The following is a 17,288-nucleotide window of genomic DNA, read 5'->3' as shown; positions in this document are numbered from 1 at the left end:
TGACTGTTCGCCTCTTCACCTCCCAATGTATGAATGAATGAACCATTGTAAAGCGCTTTGAGTACTTGGAAAAGCGCTATAAAAAAACAGTCTGGCCTTCTTGGCTGCTTCCCAAGAGCCAAGGCTACATCTCTGTCGTAGATGAAAAGGGAATTAATTTGAGGTTTTATGCCTGAACCACCTAAGCTGGGTCCTTTCCAGGCGAAGAAGCAGCGATTTACTTTCTGATTATCAGGCAAACAGAAATGTATTCCTTATCAACATGTTCCATTGTTCAATGCCAAAAACAGAATCCTTTGTGTGACAATGAATGTGTAACGGTGACCAGCCCTCCATGTCTCCCTCCCGTGGTGTGTCCTCCAGGAGCTGATCCTGCCGCTGCTGCTGCTGGGCCTGCTGATCCTCATCAGCACGCTGAACCCTCACGTGTACTACGGAGGAATCAGCACCCTGGAGCTGGAGCGGGACGACTACCACTTCCTCAAAGGCCTGGGCTACACGCCCATCACCAACGTCACCACCCACATCATGGAGGAGGTGGCCCAGGAGATGCGTGAGTAGCAAGCGTCACGCCGTTCGTCGTGGACCCGGCATATTAAAGACACGAGGTCGATTCCACGACTACCTTCAAAATCAGTAGTTCTCACACTTTTCAAGATTGTTCAAAAATAGACAGACGTGCCAAGCTCACGGCAGAGATGAAAGGAAACTACCATATGCAATCAGACGGGCGATAAGGGCGCTCGTGTGGAGAATATGTCCTCCGTGTGTACTCATGCTGTCCTCTGTGTGTTCTTTCTCCAGACATGACCGACCGTCTGGAGATGTTCTCCAGCGAGGAGGACCTGGAGAACGCCAGCCTGTACGAGCCGTCGGGCTACGTGGGCGTGGTCTTCCTAGACGCGTCCGCCACGTCCTACCGGCTGCGCTTCCCCTACAACCAGCTGCCCCTGCCCAGCGACTACACGGAGTCTATCGGTAAGGCTTCCTTCCCCTACAACCAGCTGCCCCTGCCCAGCGACTACACGGAGTCTATCGGTAAGGCTTCCTTCCCCTACAACCAGCTGCCCCTGCCCAGCGACTACACAGAGTCTATCGGTAAGGCTTCCTTCCCCTACAACCAGCTGCCCCTGCCCAGCGACTACACAGAGTCTATCGGTAAGGCTTCCTTCCCCTACAACCAGCTGCCCCTGCCCAGCGACTACACAGAGTCTATCGGTAAGGCTTCCTTCCCCTACAACCAGCTGCCCCTGCCCAGCGACTACACCGAATCCATCGGTATAACGGTGGCTTTTATTGTCGTTTTAGTGCCCTCTTCATTGTTCATTTCACCGCTTATTTCTAGGCCTGCGTGATAATGGCGTTTCATTTTTCAGAACACTGGTTGAGAACGGGGTTATTATTACAGAAACAACTGTTTGTACGTTTTGAGGGTTTGTTACTAAAGTAAGGCCATGTTGAGAGGTACAACAGAAGTGTAATAGAAGTGGTCACTGTGTTTCCTCCCCCTCAGCCAACTGCTTTGCCAGCTCAGTGAACTGCAGAGCAGCCAATTACTGGTACTCTGGCTTCATCCGCCTGCAGTCTCTTATCGACGCCGCCATCATCCAGGTAAGATGGGCTGAACGGCAGCAGAATCCTGCTGTCCGGGTGGGCCAAACGGCAGCAGAATCCTGCTGTCCGGCTCACACAGAAATTGTGTATAGCACAAAATGGTGTATAACTTATGGTCAAATGTATGGTCATTTTTGGGGATCTTAGAAACCGCAATATACGCAAGATATATGTAGTTCCCAGCATTCAAACTTTGGAACATGCTTTTGGGCTTCAGGCAATACCACTTAGTAGTGGTCCTTGCTGACCACAGGGTCCACATCGCTTGCATCGTGTATACGGTTGGAGACCACCCACTGCAGATGTGCTATAGTTAAATTGTATTTTAACATAATCTACCATACAGATTGGTCAAAATAGTATTCATTTTTATTGGGACATCCCTAGTATCAATATTATATCCATATCATGATTAGACTGGATATTGTCTGTAATTTTGGATATTGTACATAAATATCGGGTCGGGAAAAATCGGAATCAACAAATTAGATGCTCAAAATCAAGTAATCAGATCGGGAGCAAAAAACGTGATCGGGACAGCCCTACTTAGAGGCCAGCTAATCAGGAATATCTCGTCGCCACTAGTGAGTAATTGTGTGTGTGTGTGTGTGTGTGTGTGTGTGTGTGTGTGTGTGTGTGTGTGTGTGTGTGTGTGTGTGTGTGTGTGTGTGTGTGTGTGTGTGTGTGTGTGTGTGTGTGTGTGTAGATGCAGACCAGGCGTTCGGTGCGTAGCGAGATGGACCTGCGTGTGGTGATGATGGGTCAGCCGGGCTCCGTGGAGGTGCAGAAGTTCCCCCACGCCCTCATCTCCATCTACCTGGTCCTGGCCTTCACGCCCTTCGTCACCTTCCTCATCGTCAACGTGGCGGCCGAGAAGGAGCACCGCCTCAAGGACACCATGAGCATGATGGGCCTCTACGACACCTCCTTCTGGTAAATCAAAGGGTGCATTTATATAGAGCTTTTTGTGCATTACATTGACCATATTCACACACACATTCATACACCGATGGCTAACGCAAGTCAAAAGAGCGTTGTCTCACTGAAAGATGACTACAAATATGGGTGCTTCTGTTCTTTTGGTTGGCGCCACGACCAGCTGAAAATGATCATTATGATTCTAGATAGATGTCATTCCCGCTCCTGCACGCTCCCGTTGACTTTCATTCCCGTCCCGTCCCGATCACGGGATTAATAAAAATGTTAATCCCATCCCACGGGATTCCCGCGGGAATCACGTGACCCACGGGAATCCCGACAAAATGTCACTCTCTAGTGTGTACCTGTATCAGTGAGCACGAGTATGTGACTTATTAATACCAGTAGGGGGCGCCAGAAAGAGAGAGGGGTATTGCTGTGCCTGCTGCCTGCTAATATGAGAGAGAGAGAGAGAGAGAGAGAGAGAGAGAGAGAGAGGGGTGTGGATGGGGGCGGGAATTGCACCACTCAGTTCACACGGGTGTGATTTTTTTTCACCCAGTGTCAATTATCTAATGTAATCCTGGGTGCTACACTTCCTCTGCCAATCTGGGGGGGGGCAGCGGACTGACCTCATGCTTCCTTCTATGCATGAGTAGTCCAAGCTGCTTCTTTTCACCCGACCTTCTAGCTATGAGGCGACGGCACTACCGACTGTGCCACCGTGCCCCGTGTCAGCTATTTCTTTGTATATTTATAAGTTATTTGTCATATCTGCACTGTGCAATTTGTGATTGCTAATGGTGACGTTCCAATGTTCAACGCAAAAAAAACCAATTAAATCATTCATCGCAATTATTTGCGTGACAATAATCTGTAATAACATTTTAGTTAGGTGCCTCTAATTGGTGCGTTCCGTGCATGCGTGCGTGCTCCAAACAGGTTGTCATGGGGACTGCTGTATGCTGCCTTGGTGACCACCATGTCCGTCCTGATGTCCATCATAGCCACCTACACCGCCCTCTTCCCCAACAGTGACTTCTTCGTCGTCTTTTTCCTGATCTTTCTCTATGGTATCTCCTCTGTGAGTATAGATTTTAATTAAGGGATAGCCCCTTGAGGTGCAGCATGTCATTTATTTATTTATTTTTAATATTTTTTATCCCACGATTTTGCAACCCAGTTTTTTCACCCAGTGCCAATTATCTAATGCAATCCTGGGCGCTACACTTCCTCTGCCAACCTGGGGGGGGCAGCAGACTGACCTCATGCCTCCTTCTATGCATGACGAGTCCAAGCTGCTTCTTTTCCCTGGCCAGACGTAGCGTGTGGAAGGAACACGTTATTCCGACCAGTTCCTTTCCCCTCCAACAGGCATCCCGGGTGGCCAGGGGGTTTTAGAGACCAGGATTACTGCATGTTTTTGTGAGGTTACCAACCCTAGGGGACACGGGGAGAACATGTAAACTCCACACAGAAAGGCCCTTTCGCCAACCCCACCTCGGGTATGGGCACTGATGGCGCGGAGGAGGGAACACGCCCACAGCGTCCCCAGCGGGAATCGAACCCAGGACCTTCTAGCTGTGAGGCGATAGCACTACGGACTGTGCCACCGTGCCCTCCAGCATGTCATTTTCAAGAGGGACCCATAAAACATGAACAAGATACATAGAAACATGTACGTACACAGAAACATACATGGGTATTGTGTACATATACACAGATAGCTTGCTCACTCTCTTCCAGCCACCCCACCAGCCATCACATCATCAGCTGTTAAACAACAGAGGAAAGAGACAGTGCAAATACATCATTGTGTATGTCATTACTGCTACTGTCAGTTTAGAAGTATAAACAAGGGTGAGCACACGCAGATCCGACACACCAAATGTCCGACATGCGGAAGCAACGGTCGGACATGTTGTCGAACATGCTGTGCTTGCGGTTATTATTATATTATATTATATTATATTATATTATAATATTCACAATACAATCCTCGGGATTAAAGGAAAACCTCAATGGCGTCGCTAAGTTGTGTGAGGAGATCAATACCAACGATCAGTACTAGCCTACATTCCGTACGCTCAGTGACGTGAGACGCGTAGTTTCACACATTTCACTACATCATCATTTTGTGGAGAAATACATTTAATCCACAATATTCTGTACTAGTATTTTTTGACAAACTATATCACTGATCTCCTCACTTCAGAAATCAGAACAATGGGATATTTTATTTAGGTTGAACATTGGCAGCTTTTACCTTTTAATTTACCTGAGAAACCATTTGGACCTGGGAGGATTTGACCACATTTGTACACTCTTGGAGTGCAAGGCCAGTACTATGCAGCCCTTGGACTACATTTGATATGCCAATACCACAGGCCAGGTTTGAAGTGCCCTGGCCTATGTGGAATCTAATTTATATGTGCTAATTTATCAATTATGGCTAAGAGTGCGGCTAATTTAACTATTTTAAAAGGTGACGTTAACATGGCACAAGTCTTTCTATAATAAAGTGTGTTTTGTTATCTGTGCTCTCTCGGCCAACAGATCTTCTTCTCCTTCATGCTGACGCCTCTGTTTAAGAAGCCAAAGTTTGCCAGCACGGTGGGCTCCATGTTGACGGTGGTGTTTGGATGTCTGTCTCTGTTCACCGTGCTGATGAGAGACTTCCCACAGCCTGCCGTCTGGCTGCTCTGCCTGCTGTCTCCCAGTGCCTTCTCCATCGGCATCGCCCAGGTACGCACGCACACACACACGCACGGGTCGCACGCAAGCACACACACACACAGTTTGTCTTCACTGTTGGACACGCAGAGGCGTTAGAAATAACAAACACACAATGTTTTACCGTTTGCCTTGCTGTGGCCTTGAAGATGTTTTTATCCATTGAAATCCAGGCACGTTTATTTAACGCGTGTCCCTTGTTTGTACCCCTTGCAAACAGCCTTTACATCTCTTGGTAAATGGTGCATTTATATAGATTGTACAACATTGCATTCACCCATTCACACACACATTCATACACCAATGGCGGAGGAAACAATGCCAGGCGCCAATCTGCACATCAGGAGCAATTAGGGGTTCAGCGTCTTTGCTCAAGGACACTTCGACACCAACTCTGGGGGAGCCCGGTATCGAACCGGGAACATCACGGTTCCCATCCGGCTGCTCTACCGGCTACTCTACCCCCATCTTGGACCATGGTGTTTGATCACAGCTGTGTGTGTGTGTGTGTGTGTGTGTGTGTGTGGTCATTAGGTGGTGTACCTGGAGGCGCAGGGAGATGGCGCTGTGTTCTCCAGCCTGACCAACGGACCTCATCCCCTCTACGTCCCTCTGTTCATGTTGGTGTTAGACTCTGTTCTGTACCTGCTGCTGGCTGTGTACCTGGACCAGGTGCTGCCGGGTACGCACGCCCGCACGCACAAGCTTTCATACAGCCATTGAAGTGTATTTTGAATCACATTTTAAAATATTTTTTCACTCTTCAGGTGAGTTTGGGATGAGGCGGTCTCCGCTGTACTTCCTGAAGCCGTCCTATTGGTCCAAACGCAGTAAGCGCTACGTGGAAGTGAGCTCGGTGTACGACGCAGAGATGAACGGCACTAACTCGGGAGGTGACGAGTCTGTCGAGCCCATCTCACCAGAGTTCAGAGGGAAAGAGGCTATCCGGTGAATACCTGCTTTTACACACAAATGACAAATGACTCGTCCAGACTTTTAATCTGTAAATATTAATCGTTTGTTGTGAAAGAATATATGTTTAAAGATTTGCTCACGTTTTCACGATTTTTCAAAAATCGCAGATCTACAAGCTCATAGCGTGGCACTCGGTGCCGAGCTATGAGCTTGTATATCTGCTATTTTTCAACAGCTAATGTGTGGTTAAAATCTAAGGTGACACAGATGCGTTAAAGTGTCAAGTGTCAACCTGATAGAAGTACAGCCCAGTCCAGTTCCACTCATCACATCACATTAGCCTCCTTGACCAGCAGAAGCTCTGTCTGCAGCCACAGTTTCGTTAACTCTTTCATTACATTAGCCTTGACCAGCAGAAGCTCTGTCTGCAGCCATGTTGCAGACCCTGTTGTTTACTCTCCCTCTCCCTCTCCCCCACCGTCAGCATCAACAACATACGTAAGGTCTACAAAGAGAAAGACAGCATGGTGGAGGCTCTGAGAGGTGAGGCCTGTGCACTGCACGTTCTATTGAATGGTTGTTCAGTTCAGGTAGTGCTTTCTCAAATTGCACATAAGCGGTGATATAACAACAAATCAATGAGTTCTTAGAGGAGGACGCCTCAATCGAGTTCATGCAGTAGATAGAGTTGCACTTTGGTTCATCAGCCCAGTTCCTTATTGATCTTAGAACCAAGGTGGAGATGTGTCACTCTGTGGCCTAGAACCTCCCTGGGATGTAGCCAATAGTGACACAGTTTTCTCCTCCACGAAGGGAGGGACATTCGCCCTATAGTTTTACACTGTGACTTGAGCCACGAGAGACGCCACCGAGCGAGTTGCGGTGTTGAACGTTGCGAAGTTAAAATACTAGTATTGATACAATACAATGTTTCCTTCATACTTTTCAGTCATTGGAGAACCTATTATTATTATTAACTTATAATCAGTCAGTAGTTAATTTGGTCAGTGTATCATGTGAGTACATTACTGTTTCAAGTGAGGCAGCCATAATGGGTGCTGATTGGTTGGCTGTCTCCCCCAATGTACCAAACGGTCAACCACTGTGGCCTGTCCATATATGGACTATAGCCCACGGACCGGTACAATTACTTGATTGGCGGATACCTTCCACAGAGACTGAGTCATTCTGCACTTTCTATAGAGCCTTTGATTGCACTCATCGAGTCTGTCACATCTAACTACTGTATAGGATAGTTTGGAACCAAATGTAACTCTGAGAGTGTACAAATGGTTCCATTTTGTACACTCTCATAGTTACATTGATTTGACAATATATCAATTGGGGTCCCCGAGATAGAAATGCCATTAACAGTTTGACTGCGGAAAACGATTTACCAGACTTTTAATCAACCCCCCTTCACTGCCGAGATTGTTGTATTACCTTTAGAGCATACGCTGAATTATTTGGGCTTTTAATCCGCGAAAATCGAGCGAAAAAAGCTTCCCCCGGTTGTTATGAACGGCCGGACCACCCGCCATCTTGGTACACCCGGAAGACGCAGCACAGGACCCTCCTCCATGAGGCGTTGAACCCCATTCGTTTGCATTGGCCTCAATTTCCCAGAAGCCCTAGCAGCCCACAGCATGTGACGATTTCCGGTTTCTTCGTCAAAACAGATGCACCTATTCTCTTTCTCCGCGGCGAAGAAGGATTTTCTATTTATTTTTTACATTGCGGCGGATTAAACACATAAAACAAAAGTCGCGTATGTCCGATATGGCAGCGACATTAACCTGGAGTAATCCATTCAAAACACGGAAACTGTTAAATGGGGGCCTGTAGACTAATGCATGTCAAACTGGGGGTCCTTGAAATTAAACGGGTTGAGAATCACTGCTAGAGCCGTAAAGATCTTCTATCATGGGGGTCCCTGACATATATTTTCAAATGGGGGGGGGGGGATCTGCGGGCTAATTAGTGTCTATTTGGGGGTCCTTGACATGAAAAAGTTTGGGAACCACTGATCTAGAGAGAGAGGTGCATCCTCCCGTTTCGCTCCCCTCTCTGACGGACCCACCGCTGCCCTCTCAGGCCTGACCTTTGACATCTACGAGGGCCAGATCACGGCGCTGCTGGGCCACAGCGGCGCCGGCAAGTCCACCCTGATGAACATCCTGTGCGGCATCTGCCCGCCCAGCGAGGGCTCGGCCACCATCTACGGCACGCCCGTGTCGGAGTTGGCGGACGGCCAGGAGATGAAGCAGCTGGTGGGCGTCTGCCCGCAGTTCAACATCATCTTCGACGTGCTCACCGTCCAGGAGCACCTGAGGATATTCGCCGCCATCAAAGGGATACTGCCGGCGGACATCGACGGCGAGGTTTGTATACTTAACCCCCGTTGAGAGCTGAGGCCAGGTTCTACGAAATGTCTTCTAGGTCACAGTTTTCTGAAAAACCGTCCTACAGTATGTCAGTGGTTCTCAAACTTTTTCATGTCAAGGACCCCCAGAATTTATTTGGCCGCAGACCCCCCCATCTCAAAATATTTTGTTCCAGAACAAATATTTTCAGATGGTGGTCGGCAGGCAAATACATATAATTGCGGGGGTCCTTGACATGAAAAAGTTTGAGAACCACTGATGTAGAAACAGGATTAGGTTTCAGGAGACCTGAAACCTAATCTGCCTCAGGTCTTAACAGCACAATACACAGGATATTCACCATGATGGATCAATGGCTCACTGTGTGGGGGTTTTTTTCCTCCATCTTTTAGGTGAACAAAGTCTTGAAGGATCTGGACTTGGAGAAGATCATGCACGCTCAGGCCAAGAACCTGAGTGGAGGTCAGAAGAGGAAGCTTTCTGTGGGAATCGCCATTTTAGGAGATCCTAAGGTAACGGGAGGGAGCGGACCGTGTCTCTGTGCATCATACAGTAGGAGGAGTCATCTTGGGCTGTAGAAGTCCCATGGAGTTGCCTCGTAATGTATTGGCGTGTGTCAAGAAGATTAACCCATTCTGGGCGGGAACCCCTTTTGGTGTTAGCATTATGTTATGCTTTAGCTATTGAAAAATAGCAGATCTACAAGCTCGTAGCGCGCCACCGAGTGGCGCGCTACGAGCTTGTAGGTCTGCTATTTTTGAAAAATCGAAGAACGACCGACATAGAAACATAGCTTTTTCAGAAAACTGTCATTTTCAAACAGACAAATTTAGAATCTGATCTCAGGTCAGAATGGGTTAATACTAACGTGTCTGTGTGTGTGTGCTGTGCCTTAGATCCTGCTCCTGGACGAGCCCACGGCGGGCATGGACCCCTGCTCCAGACACCAGGTCTGGTCTCTGCTGAGGAGTCGCAGGGCGGCGGGCAGGGTCATCGTTCTGAGCACTCACTACATGGACGAGGCTGACATTCTGGCTGGTACGTATGTATGTACAGTATGTACAGTACAGTATGTCCCTCTTCATGTCAACCCATTGAGACCTGAGGACCACGTTTATTTATCAGTGGTTCTCAAACCATTTCACATCAAGGACCACCAGAAATGATATCACCGTCCATACAGCAAAAACCCATTGTACCTAATATTATTGACTTTGGTCAACTATGCACACACGGTGACCTTTTAAACCACTGACTCTGGTACATTTCGGTCTAGATCGCAAAGCTGTGATCTCTCAAGGTCAGCTGAAGTGTGTTGGCTCATCCCTGTATCTCAAGACCAAGTGTGGCGTGGGATATCACCTCAGGCAAGTAGATAATTAATACCTTGTGGTAATGTGGTATTTCCAAACTGGCGTCCCTGTTTTGGCCTCTGGGCATGTCATTATATGCGAAAGTGTTGCAAAAATAAGCAATTTTCACTATTCATCGTAATTAATTAATTAATTAATAATTATGACAAACAGACAAAGTATAAATATGGGGCTTAAGTGGTTGATTTCAATTATATGATCTTTATCAGATGAAGTTGAGGGAATCTTAATATTACAGAGAATAAAATAAACAGTGTTTGCATGCCTATTTGATGTACTCCTTTCTTCTTTCTCCTGAATCTAGAATGTCTGTCAAAGAGGGATGTGAGGCAGACACAGTCACATCACTGGTCAAGGAGCATGTTCCCAAGGCCCAGCTGTCCAGGCAACAGGAGGCAGAGCTTACGTTTACTCTGCCTTTTGAAAGCATGGACACCTTTGCAGGTCAGATCACAGGAATGCCGCACAATCACAGCAAAGTAATTGTGGTCTGAATGGCTGTAGCGGACAGTACTAAGACCAGAAATGAGTGCATTAGATGTAACTTGGAATTTGTTTTATAACGCCAGAGTGCCAGATGAGAGGTATTTGCCATGTTGCATAATACAATGAGTGTCAAATAGTTTAGGCGAGGACAGCAAAGCATTTTGAAGTCAATCATCCATCGATCAATATTCATTGTCGCATCACAATTCAAGTAAGGCGGATGAAAAACTTGATTATACAGGCTCATCACTACAGTTAAAAAGGTTAAGAGAAGAGCATAATATGATTAATCTACATGATATAATTGTGGGTGCATAATAAATAGATAGGTCATCATGAATAGGAGTGCCTATTAAAACACAAATTCAGTCTGTGCAGTGTCACCAGACTTGGCTCTTGTGCAGCAGTCTAATTGATGACATGTAAGAACTGTTCAAGAGTCTGTCCCGATGCTCTGGTGACGCTTCCCTGGCTGTGGGCGCGAACAGGCCGTGGCTGGGGTGGTGAAGGTCCCTGGTGATACTTTCAGCAGATTGAACAGGCCGTGGCTGGGGTGGTGAAGGTCCCTGGTGATACTTTCAGCAGATTGAACAGGCCGTGGCTGGGGTGGTGAAGGTCCCTGGTGATACTTTCAGCAGATTGAACAGGCCGTGGCTGGGGTGGTGAAGGTCCCTGGTGATACTTTCAGCCTTAGCCACACAACGTAGGAGAAAGAAGGGACACCCGCACGGCGCACACCGCCACTTGCCAGGTTCAAGAGCATTTATTTTTAAAGAGCAGAGAGCAACGTTTCGGTCTTGCGAACTTCCTCAGGCTTTAAGCCTGCCTACCGGGTGTGCAGAAGTCATCTCTCTACAAGCCTTACTAGTCACACAACAACTCTCGTGTATTTCTGGGGAGGGAGCTTCCCTCCCACGATGTAGGGAACATTTACATATGATGGATAAATAACCTTATAACTGATATTATGCTAAACCTCACCTTTTTGGTGACCATAACATCTTGAAACTAATTATTTCACCTCACACCTCATCATCATCATCACATTTAATATGTCCCCTTGCTTCAGGTCTGTTCTCTGAGCTGGACTGCAGGCCAGATCTGGGTATTACCAACTACGGCGTCTCTATGACCACTCTGGAGGACGTGTTCCTACGTCTGGAAGCTGAGGCTGAAGTAGACCAAGCTGGTGAGTGAGAACAATGCTTCCAAGACGCATCCCCAATCAGTGTATAACTGGAGGGGGGAATGTTTGCTGAAGAAAGATGCAAAGAGATATGGTGCAGTATAGGGTTATAACTTCTTGGTGTGGCATTAATTTCCAACTTGCATCATTCCAAGTAGGCCCCAACAGGCACGAAAGTTGTTTGGCATGAGGAGATGCAAATGTTTATCAAAGTTTCATTGCCGACGGTCAAACGGTTCATGAGCTATGCATTTTCAATTGAGTGCTATAGCGCCACCATTTGGTCAATTGTCGTGGGCTTCGCGTCTTCACCGTTTGGCATAGTACTTTACCATATTGCCACGTTTCGCGAAAACCGACCACACGGTTCAGCCAGAACTGCTATTTTTGGCAGAAGGAGAAGAAGAAAACTGGGACCAAGTCCCTTCTGGACTGCTTGGTCCTTTAAAGTAGGGTCAGGCAGTTTGATGTACAAGTGCACCCCTGGACACTACTGTAAAGTTCAAGGTTACTTTATTTTGACATCATCCCAGACGGCAGTCAGTTGGAGCAACGTAATTGGGTGATTCTACGTAATGACATCATCATGTCATGTGACGACATCACAACGTCATCACAAAGATTTATCCCTTAAAATAAAACGTTGACTAAACCAAAAATGTCATTGTGAATAGGGCTGGGCGATATGACAAAATCTCATATCACGATATAGAATTTATTTTATCACGATAACGATATACTCACGATATAGCATATTTTTTACGATACCTATTTTTTTATCTAAAATAATTGATTTTTGTTCAAGTCGAGTACTTTACTGTACTTGGGCTGTACTGTACTGTACTGTACTGTACTGTACTGTACTGTACTGTACTGTACAAGCTCTCCTCCCTGGCCTCTGTCTGTGTTAGGCTGCACAACAGTGACACTTGGTGGTGACAATAGTTATGCTATTTCCGTGCTCGGATACAGGGACAGGGACACACATAGCTGTCTATAATGGTTGCACCACTCAAAAAACAATTAAATTCACATTATCCAGTCTACTTATATGAATATAATACTGATGCCCTTCCCATGCACAGACAGGCCCAAAGCAAGTACAAAAATATTACAAAATAAAATGTATATAATAATAATTAGAGGCTGAACTCAATTGTTCAGCCTCTGTAGACATTTTTAAAGCACAGCTCAAGACCCACTTCTACAACATTGCTTTTAATTGATCTTTTATTTTTTGTTATTCATGTCCTCACTGTATTGCATCACTGCTTGTTTTTTAATGTCGTTGCCTTGCTTTTCTTTTTTTCTCCATTGCTCTGTAAAGCACTTTGAGAGCTGCATTTCATGTCATGAAAGGTGCTATACAAATAAAGTTTTATTAGTATTATTAATAATAATTATTATTATGACAATTAAAAAGAAAAAAGAAAGAAATAAGACGTTGCCATTCAGAGTTCAGACACAGAAGTACAGGCCTGTGTCTGCATTAAATTGGCTTAAGGAAAAAATAAATATCTCATGTCACAGTTTGTCACTACAGTTGTTTCAGTTCATTTAAGCTCTGTATAGGGAATCAACATGTTCTGTTGTAGTTATAGTTTAGTTTGTTAAAGACGTTGGGCAGCTTAACGATGTTTAATTGACTACAGGCGATAGAGTGAGAGAGAGTGAGAGAGAACGCGATCTTGTCGTCACCTCTCCATGCCCAGCTGTGCGTATATGCGAGTCTGGGACGAGTGGGGCTTTTTCTTTTCCTTTTTTTTTGATGATCACAACAAAGTCAGCGTCTTGTGTTGTTGTTGTAAGCTGTTGCTGAATTAAGGACTTTTCAAATGGAATAATTTATTTGGAACAATAAAACAAGACAGGACTGCACAGGTAAGAGGAACGTCTTCGTCTTGGAAGAAGTTTGCAGTGCACCCGACGACGGACAAGCTTATTGTTCAACTGTGTAAAACATGCGTGGCTCACGCAATTTATCAATTTGACCCAACATGAAACCTGCATTTATAACAGTGAATGACCGGTTACTTTAGGGCGCGTTCGGAAATAGCGCACTAGGCGCACTGTGCAATGCAAACTGATAGATGAGTTCGCTCCGGTGTGGTATTTCCGAACGTGCCCCTTACACCGCTCTGAATCTCGTCAGCCATCATCTCCCTTCATGTAATCAAAACCACTTCCATATCCATACAATGGAAGACGTTGCCCCTCTTTTAGGTGCAAGCACCACCTCGGCTTGTGTTGTGGTCGTGTTAGAGTATATAATAGAGAAGACATCCGAAAGGTGTTGGCTCACTGTTTTCAGTGCGCGCGGTGGGCTGCTGGGCATGCCGTATATAAGCGCTGTGACGTAAAATACTGCCGTAAAGCGAAACGGCGATATAGCTTTTTTTTCGTGATAGACATTTTCTATCGAAAATACGATATATATCGTCATATCGCCCAGCCCTAATTGTGAAACCTTTTAACAATAATTCTGTCTGCTTGAAGTAACTTCTGAAGAGTAGTTGCAGACACCACTGAACCGGACCGTCTGCCATGAACCAGAACTTGCGTGGGGCGTGACTGCACTGTCCATCAATTCACCACAACAACCGTTGTTGGCCAAACCCAACTCATCAGCTGTGTGGATTTGCCAGACTTTGGGAGGCATCTGTGCCACCAAACCAACATAAGCAGCAGAGCACACAATTGGGACTCTACTTGTCTATTACGGAGAAAGGCTTAAAATATAGTGTGAGAAATGTTCTGCTGGACGCTGAACTTGAGTGGAGAAAAACTGTGCATAACTTCTGCGGTAGCAGTTGGATACAAGGTGTACTGCTTTACAAGAACGTTTGAGAATCGTATAACAGAGTATAATATACGACATGTGCACATATTATGTGCACATGTCTTTAACACAGTGTCATTGCGCTGGAGGATGCTGCCTTCCGTGACAACGGGTGGAGGAAATTTTTACCACACAGCTGTTCTGATAGAAGATGTCGTTTACCTCTGGGGTGGGTTTCACATCTCTAATCGTGTGTGCCACAACTCCCACAACGTTCTCCATGCATTTGATGTCGACACCCACAGATGGTTTCAACCCAGGGCCTCTTGGACTGTTCCAGAGGGGAGGTGCGACCACTCAGCCTGTGTCTTGGAGAAGGTAATGTTTATCTATGGAGGATGGAACCAGCTGGTTGGACCGCCAGAATGGACTAATGCCATGCACAAGTTGGACACCACCACGATGGTCTGGTCTTTAATTAACCCCGGAGGAACTCCATTGAAGATGAGTCACTGTAAAACCACCATAATTGGGACAAAGATGTTTGTATTTGGGCGTGTGTGGAACCCGTGGAAAAACATGCTTGACAACATCATCCGAATGTTTGACACAGAGACCAACTGCTGGCTGAGAGGGCTTCCCGCACAGCCTCTTCTAGAAGAACATTCAGACTTTGTCTACAATGGAGAGCTGTACATAGTTGGTGGCTACAACAACACCTCCAGTGGTGCGTGGAAATTCAACCCAGAGACCTTCTCCTGGAAGAAGGTTGGGACCAAAGGGAAAGGCCCATCTAAGATGTACGAGATGTGCTATTGCATGGTGGGAGCTTGTGTCATCCTATTGGGAACACCCAATGAACTGTACATCCTAGACTTGAATCCTAGTCTCAAGACGCTGTCCAAGCTAGCAGTGATTCAGTACGGTCTGGAGCAGTCTGGACTCCCACACAACATCAGGTGGGAACTGGCGGCCATGTCTACCAACAGCAACTGAAAACAAAGTCCACAAAACAAGCAACAAACAAACCCATTGGCCCAGATTCATAATCCACAGATCACCCGAGCACAGTCCATGACGTCTGTCTGTATTCTACTGTGGAACCGTGCGTAGCTTATTAAATATATTTTTTAATTATTTATGGAATTTCCCAGATTTGTATGTTTTTAAACCTACATAAAAGTATAAAGAAACATTAATGAAGTGTAAATAAACTATTAAAACTATTGTTTTTCTTTTTTTTTGTATGTATGTGACCGAGTACAGTGGTTTGATAAACAAGGGGGCCATGGTCATTTTTCAGTTTTTTACATATTATGTAAGCTTTCATATGATGTATTGTTCATCCTGGTCCCACGGTCCCCGACATCATTGAAAAGTTTCCAGACATAGTCCTCTCTCCAACCAAAGATCTTTAAAATTATATTCCATGTGGCTACAAGCCACTCTGAGCTTTTGAAAATCCACTTCAAACGCTTGATCGATATGACCAGCAGTTGTGGTAAATCAATCCATTTGTCCTGGCTGAATGGGTACTTTCAGTAAACCTCAATACCTGGCTTCTCTCCTTCTGCGCTGCTCAAAACTTCATAGATAATTTCAACCTGTTCTGGAATCACTCGCCCCTCTTTTCCCCGAGATTGGGGCATCAGCATGCTCCAATATGCTATCTTTTTTTTTCTTTTTTTTTTTACATTTCTTCACATGACATTACACATGTACGCAAGAAAACACACAAACATATACAACCCCCCCTCCCCCTAGGCTAAAACAAAAATCACACCCGTGTGGTGCAACTCCCCCCCCACCCCTCTCTCTCTCTCGGATAAGGCACCTTCCTCTCGGGCAGAGACGATGCACTCTGAGCCATTTCTGACTGGAGAGATATGCGGCCGCTAGAGGCCTTATCTGACCTCCAAAACAGTAACATCTCTTGCACCCTAGAAAGCGCAGATGTTGTACTACATGCCCCCTTAAAAAGCAAAGAATAACAGCCAGATCTATGCTTCAGCTAAAAAACAAGGCCTGGGTTTTAGCAAAAGAATCGGTTGATCCCTCTCATATTGTGTTCATATTGTCTGTGTGTCTCAGACTACAGCGTGTTCATATTGTCTGTGTGTCTCAGACTACAGCGTGTACATATTGTCTGTGTCTCAGACTACAGCGTGTTCAACCAGGAGCAGCAGGTGGAGGAGGAGTGCGACGCGTCCTCCATCTCCACGGACGACACGGACCAGCGGCTGTTGGCCTTCTCGGACGGCCGGGCGTCGGACGCGGCGTCGGGCCACGCGCTGTGGAGGCAGCAGTTCAGCACCGTGGCCTGGCTCCACTTGCTCAACATGCGACGGGAGAGGAAGGCCTTCGTCTACACGTGAGTAACTCTGAATCTGGCTCCACATGCGCAAGGAGACGAAAACCTTCGTCTACACGTGAGTACCCTCGGTGGCCTCGTTCGCATTCGGCTCAAAAATGTAAAGCCTGGGGAAACGCATTCAAAACTCTGGCATAGGAAGTGGGAGTTGACTTGTATTTTGCGAATCAATAACAGTGCAGAGGCACGTTGCTTGTCTGTGTTCTCCGCTGTTTTCTACCGGGGAGGGGACGGGACGGGACGAGCGAGGCATGGCCAAAGCATTTTCGGGGGTCCCCAGCCAAAAACGTTGAGAACCCCTGCTCTAGACCAGAAATCACACAGGCTGGGCCACGCTAACACGTGAGTGCTCTGAATCTATCTATGAAAAAGTGAAATCTCCAACAAAATTGTATACACTATGTAGTGGGGGTCCCTGGCTGCATCATCTCTCTCTCATCTTAGGGGTCCTTGGGCTGAAGAAAAGGTCCAGCAAAGGTCTCTCAGTCCACAAGTGCACAGTGGTGGGTACCGTAACTATCACCAGTAG

At 46.3% G+C, this 17,288-nt stretch overlaps 1 protein-coding gene across 2 annotated transcripts in view; it reads left to right on the top strand.

The window, feature by feature from the left end:
• Window positions 1-17,288, top strand: part of abca5 (ATP-binding cassette, sub-family A (ABC1), member 5) — a 39,811-nt gene that overhangs the window by 7,192 nt on the left and 15,331 nt on the right. Inside the window, exons 3-18 of one of the 2 annotated variants that reach the window (XM_083787148.1) lie at window positions 364-553; window positions 805-978; window positions 1,514-1,611; window positions 2,321-2,547; window positions 3,475-3,616; window positions 5,089-5,277; window positions 5,800-5,947; window positions 6,033-6,213; window positions 6,665-6,723; window positions 8,275-8,561; window positions 8,957-9,076; window positions 9,461-9,602; window positions 9,841-9,931; window positions 10,242-10,381; window positions 11,493-11,612; window positions 16,546-16,759. In XM_083787148.1, the coding sequence (XP_083643274.1) occupies window positions 364-553; window positions 805-978; window positions 1,514-1,611; window positions 2,321-2,547; window positions 3,475-3,616; window positions 5,089-5,277; window positions 5,800-5,947; window positions 6,033-6,213; window positions 6,665-6,723; window positions 8,275-8,561; window positions 8,957-9,076; window positions 9,461-9,602; window positions 9,841-9,931; window positions 10,242-10,381; window positions 11,493-11,612; window positions 16,546-16,759 (2,522 nt within the window). Of the gene's footprint in view, window positions 1-363; window positions 554-804; window positions 979-1,010; window positions 1,039-1,513; window positions 1,612-2,320; window positions 2,548-3,474; window positions 3,617-5,088; window positions 5,278-5,799; window positions 5,948-6,032; window positions 6,214-6,664; window positions 6,724-8,274; window positions 8,562-8,956; window positions 9,077-9,460; window positions 9,603-9,840; window positions 9,932-10,241; window positions 10,382-11,492; window positions 11,613-16,545; window positions 16,760-17,288 lie in introns of those variants that run through there. The other variant, XM_083787149.1, reaches the window with a different exon arrangement.

The sequence above is a fragment of the Protomyctophum parallelum genome (genome assembly GCF_964188405.1).
Source record: "Protomyctophum parallelum genome assembly, chromosome: 17".
In the NCBI taxonomy this organism is placed as follows: Eukaryota; Metazoa; Chordata; class Actinopteri; order Myctophiformes; family Myctophidae; genus Protomyctophum; species Protomyctophum parallelum.
The sequence above is the reverse complement of the archived record's forward strand: the minus strand, read 5'-3'. Positions and strand labels throughout refer to the sequence as shown.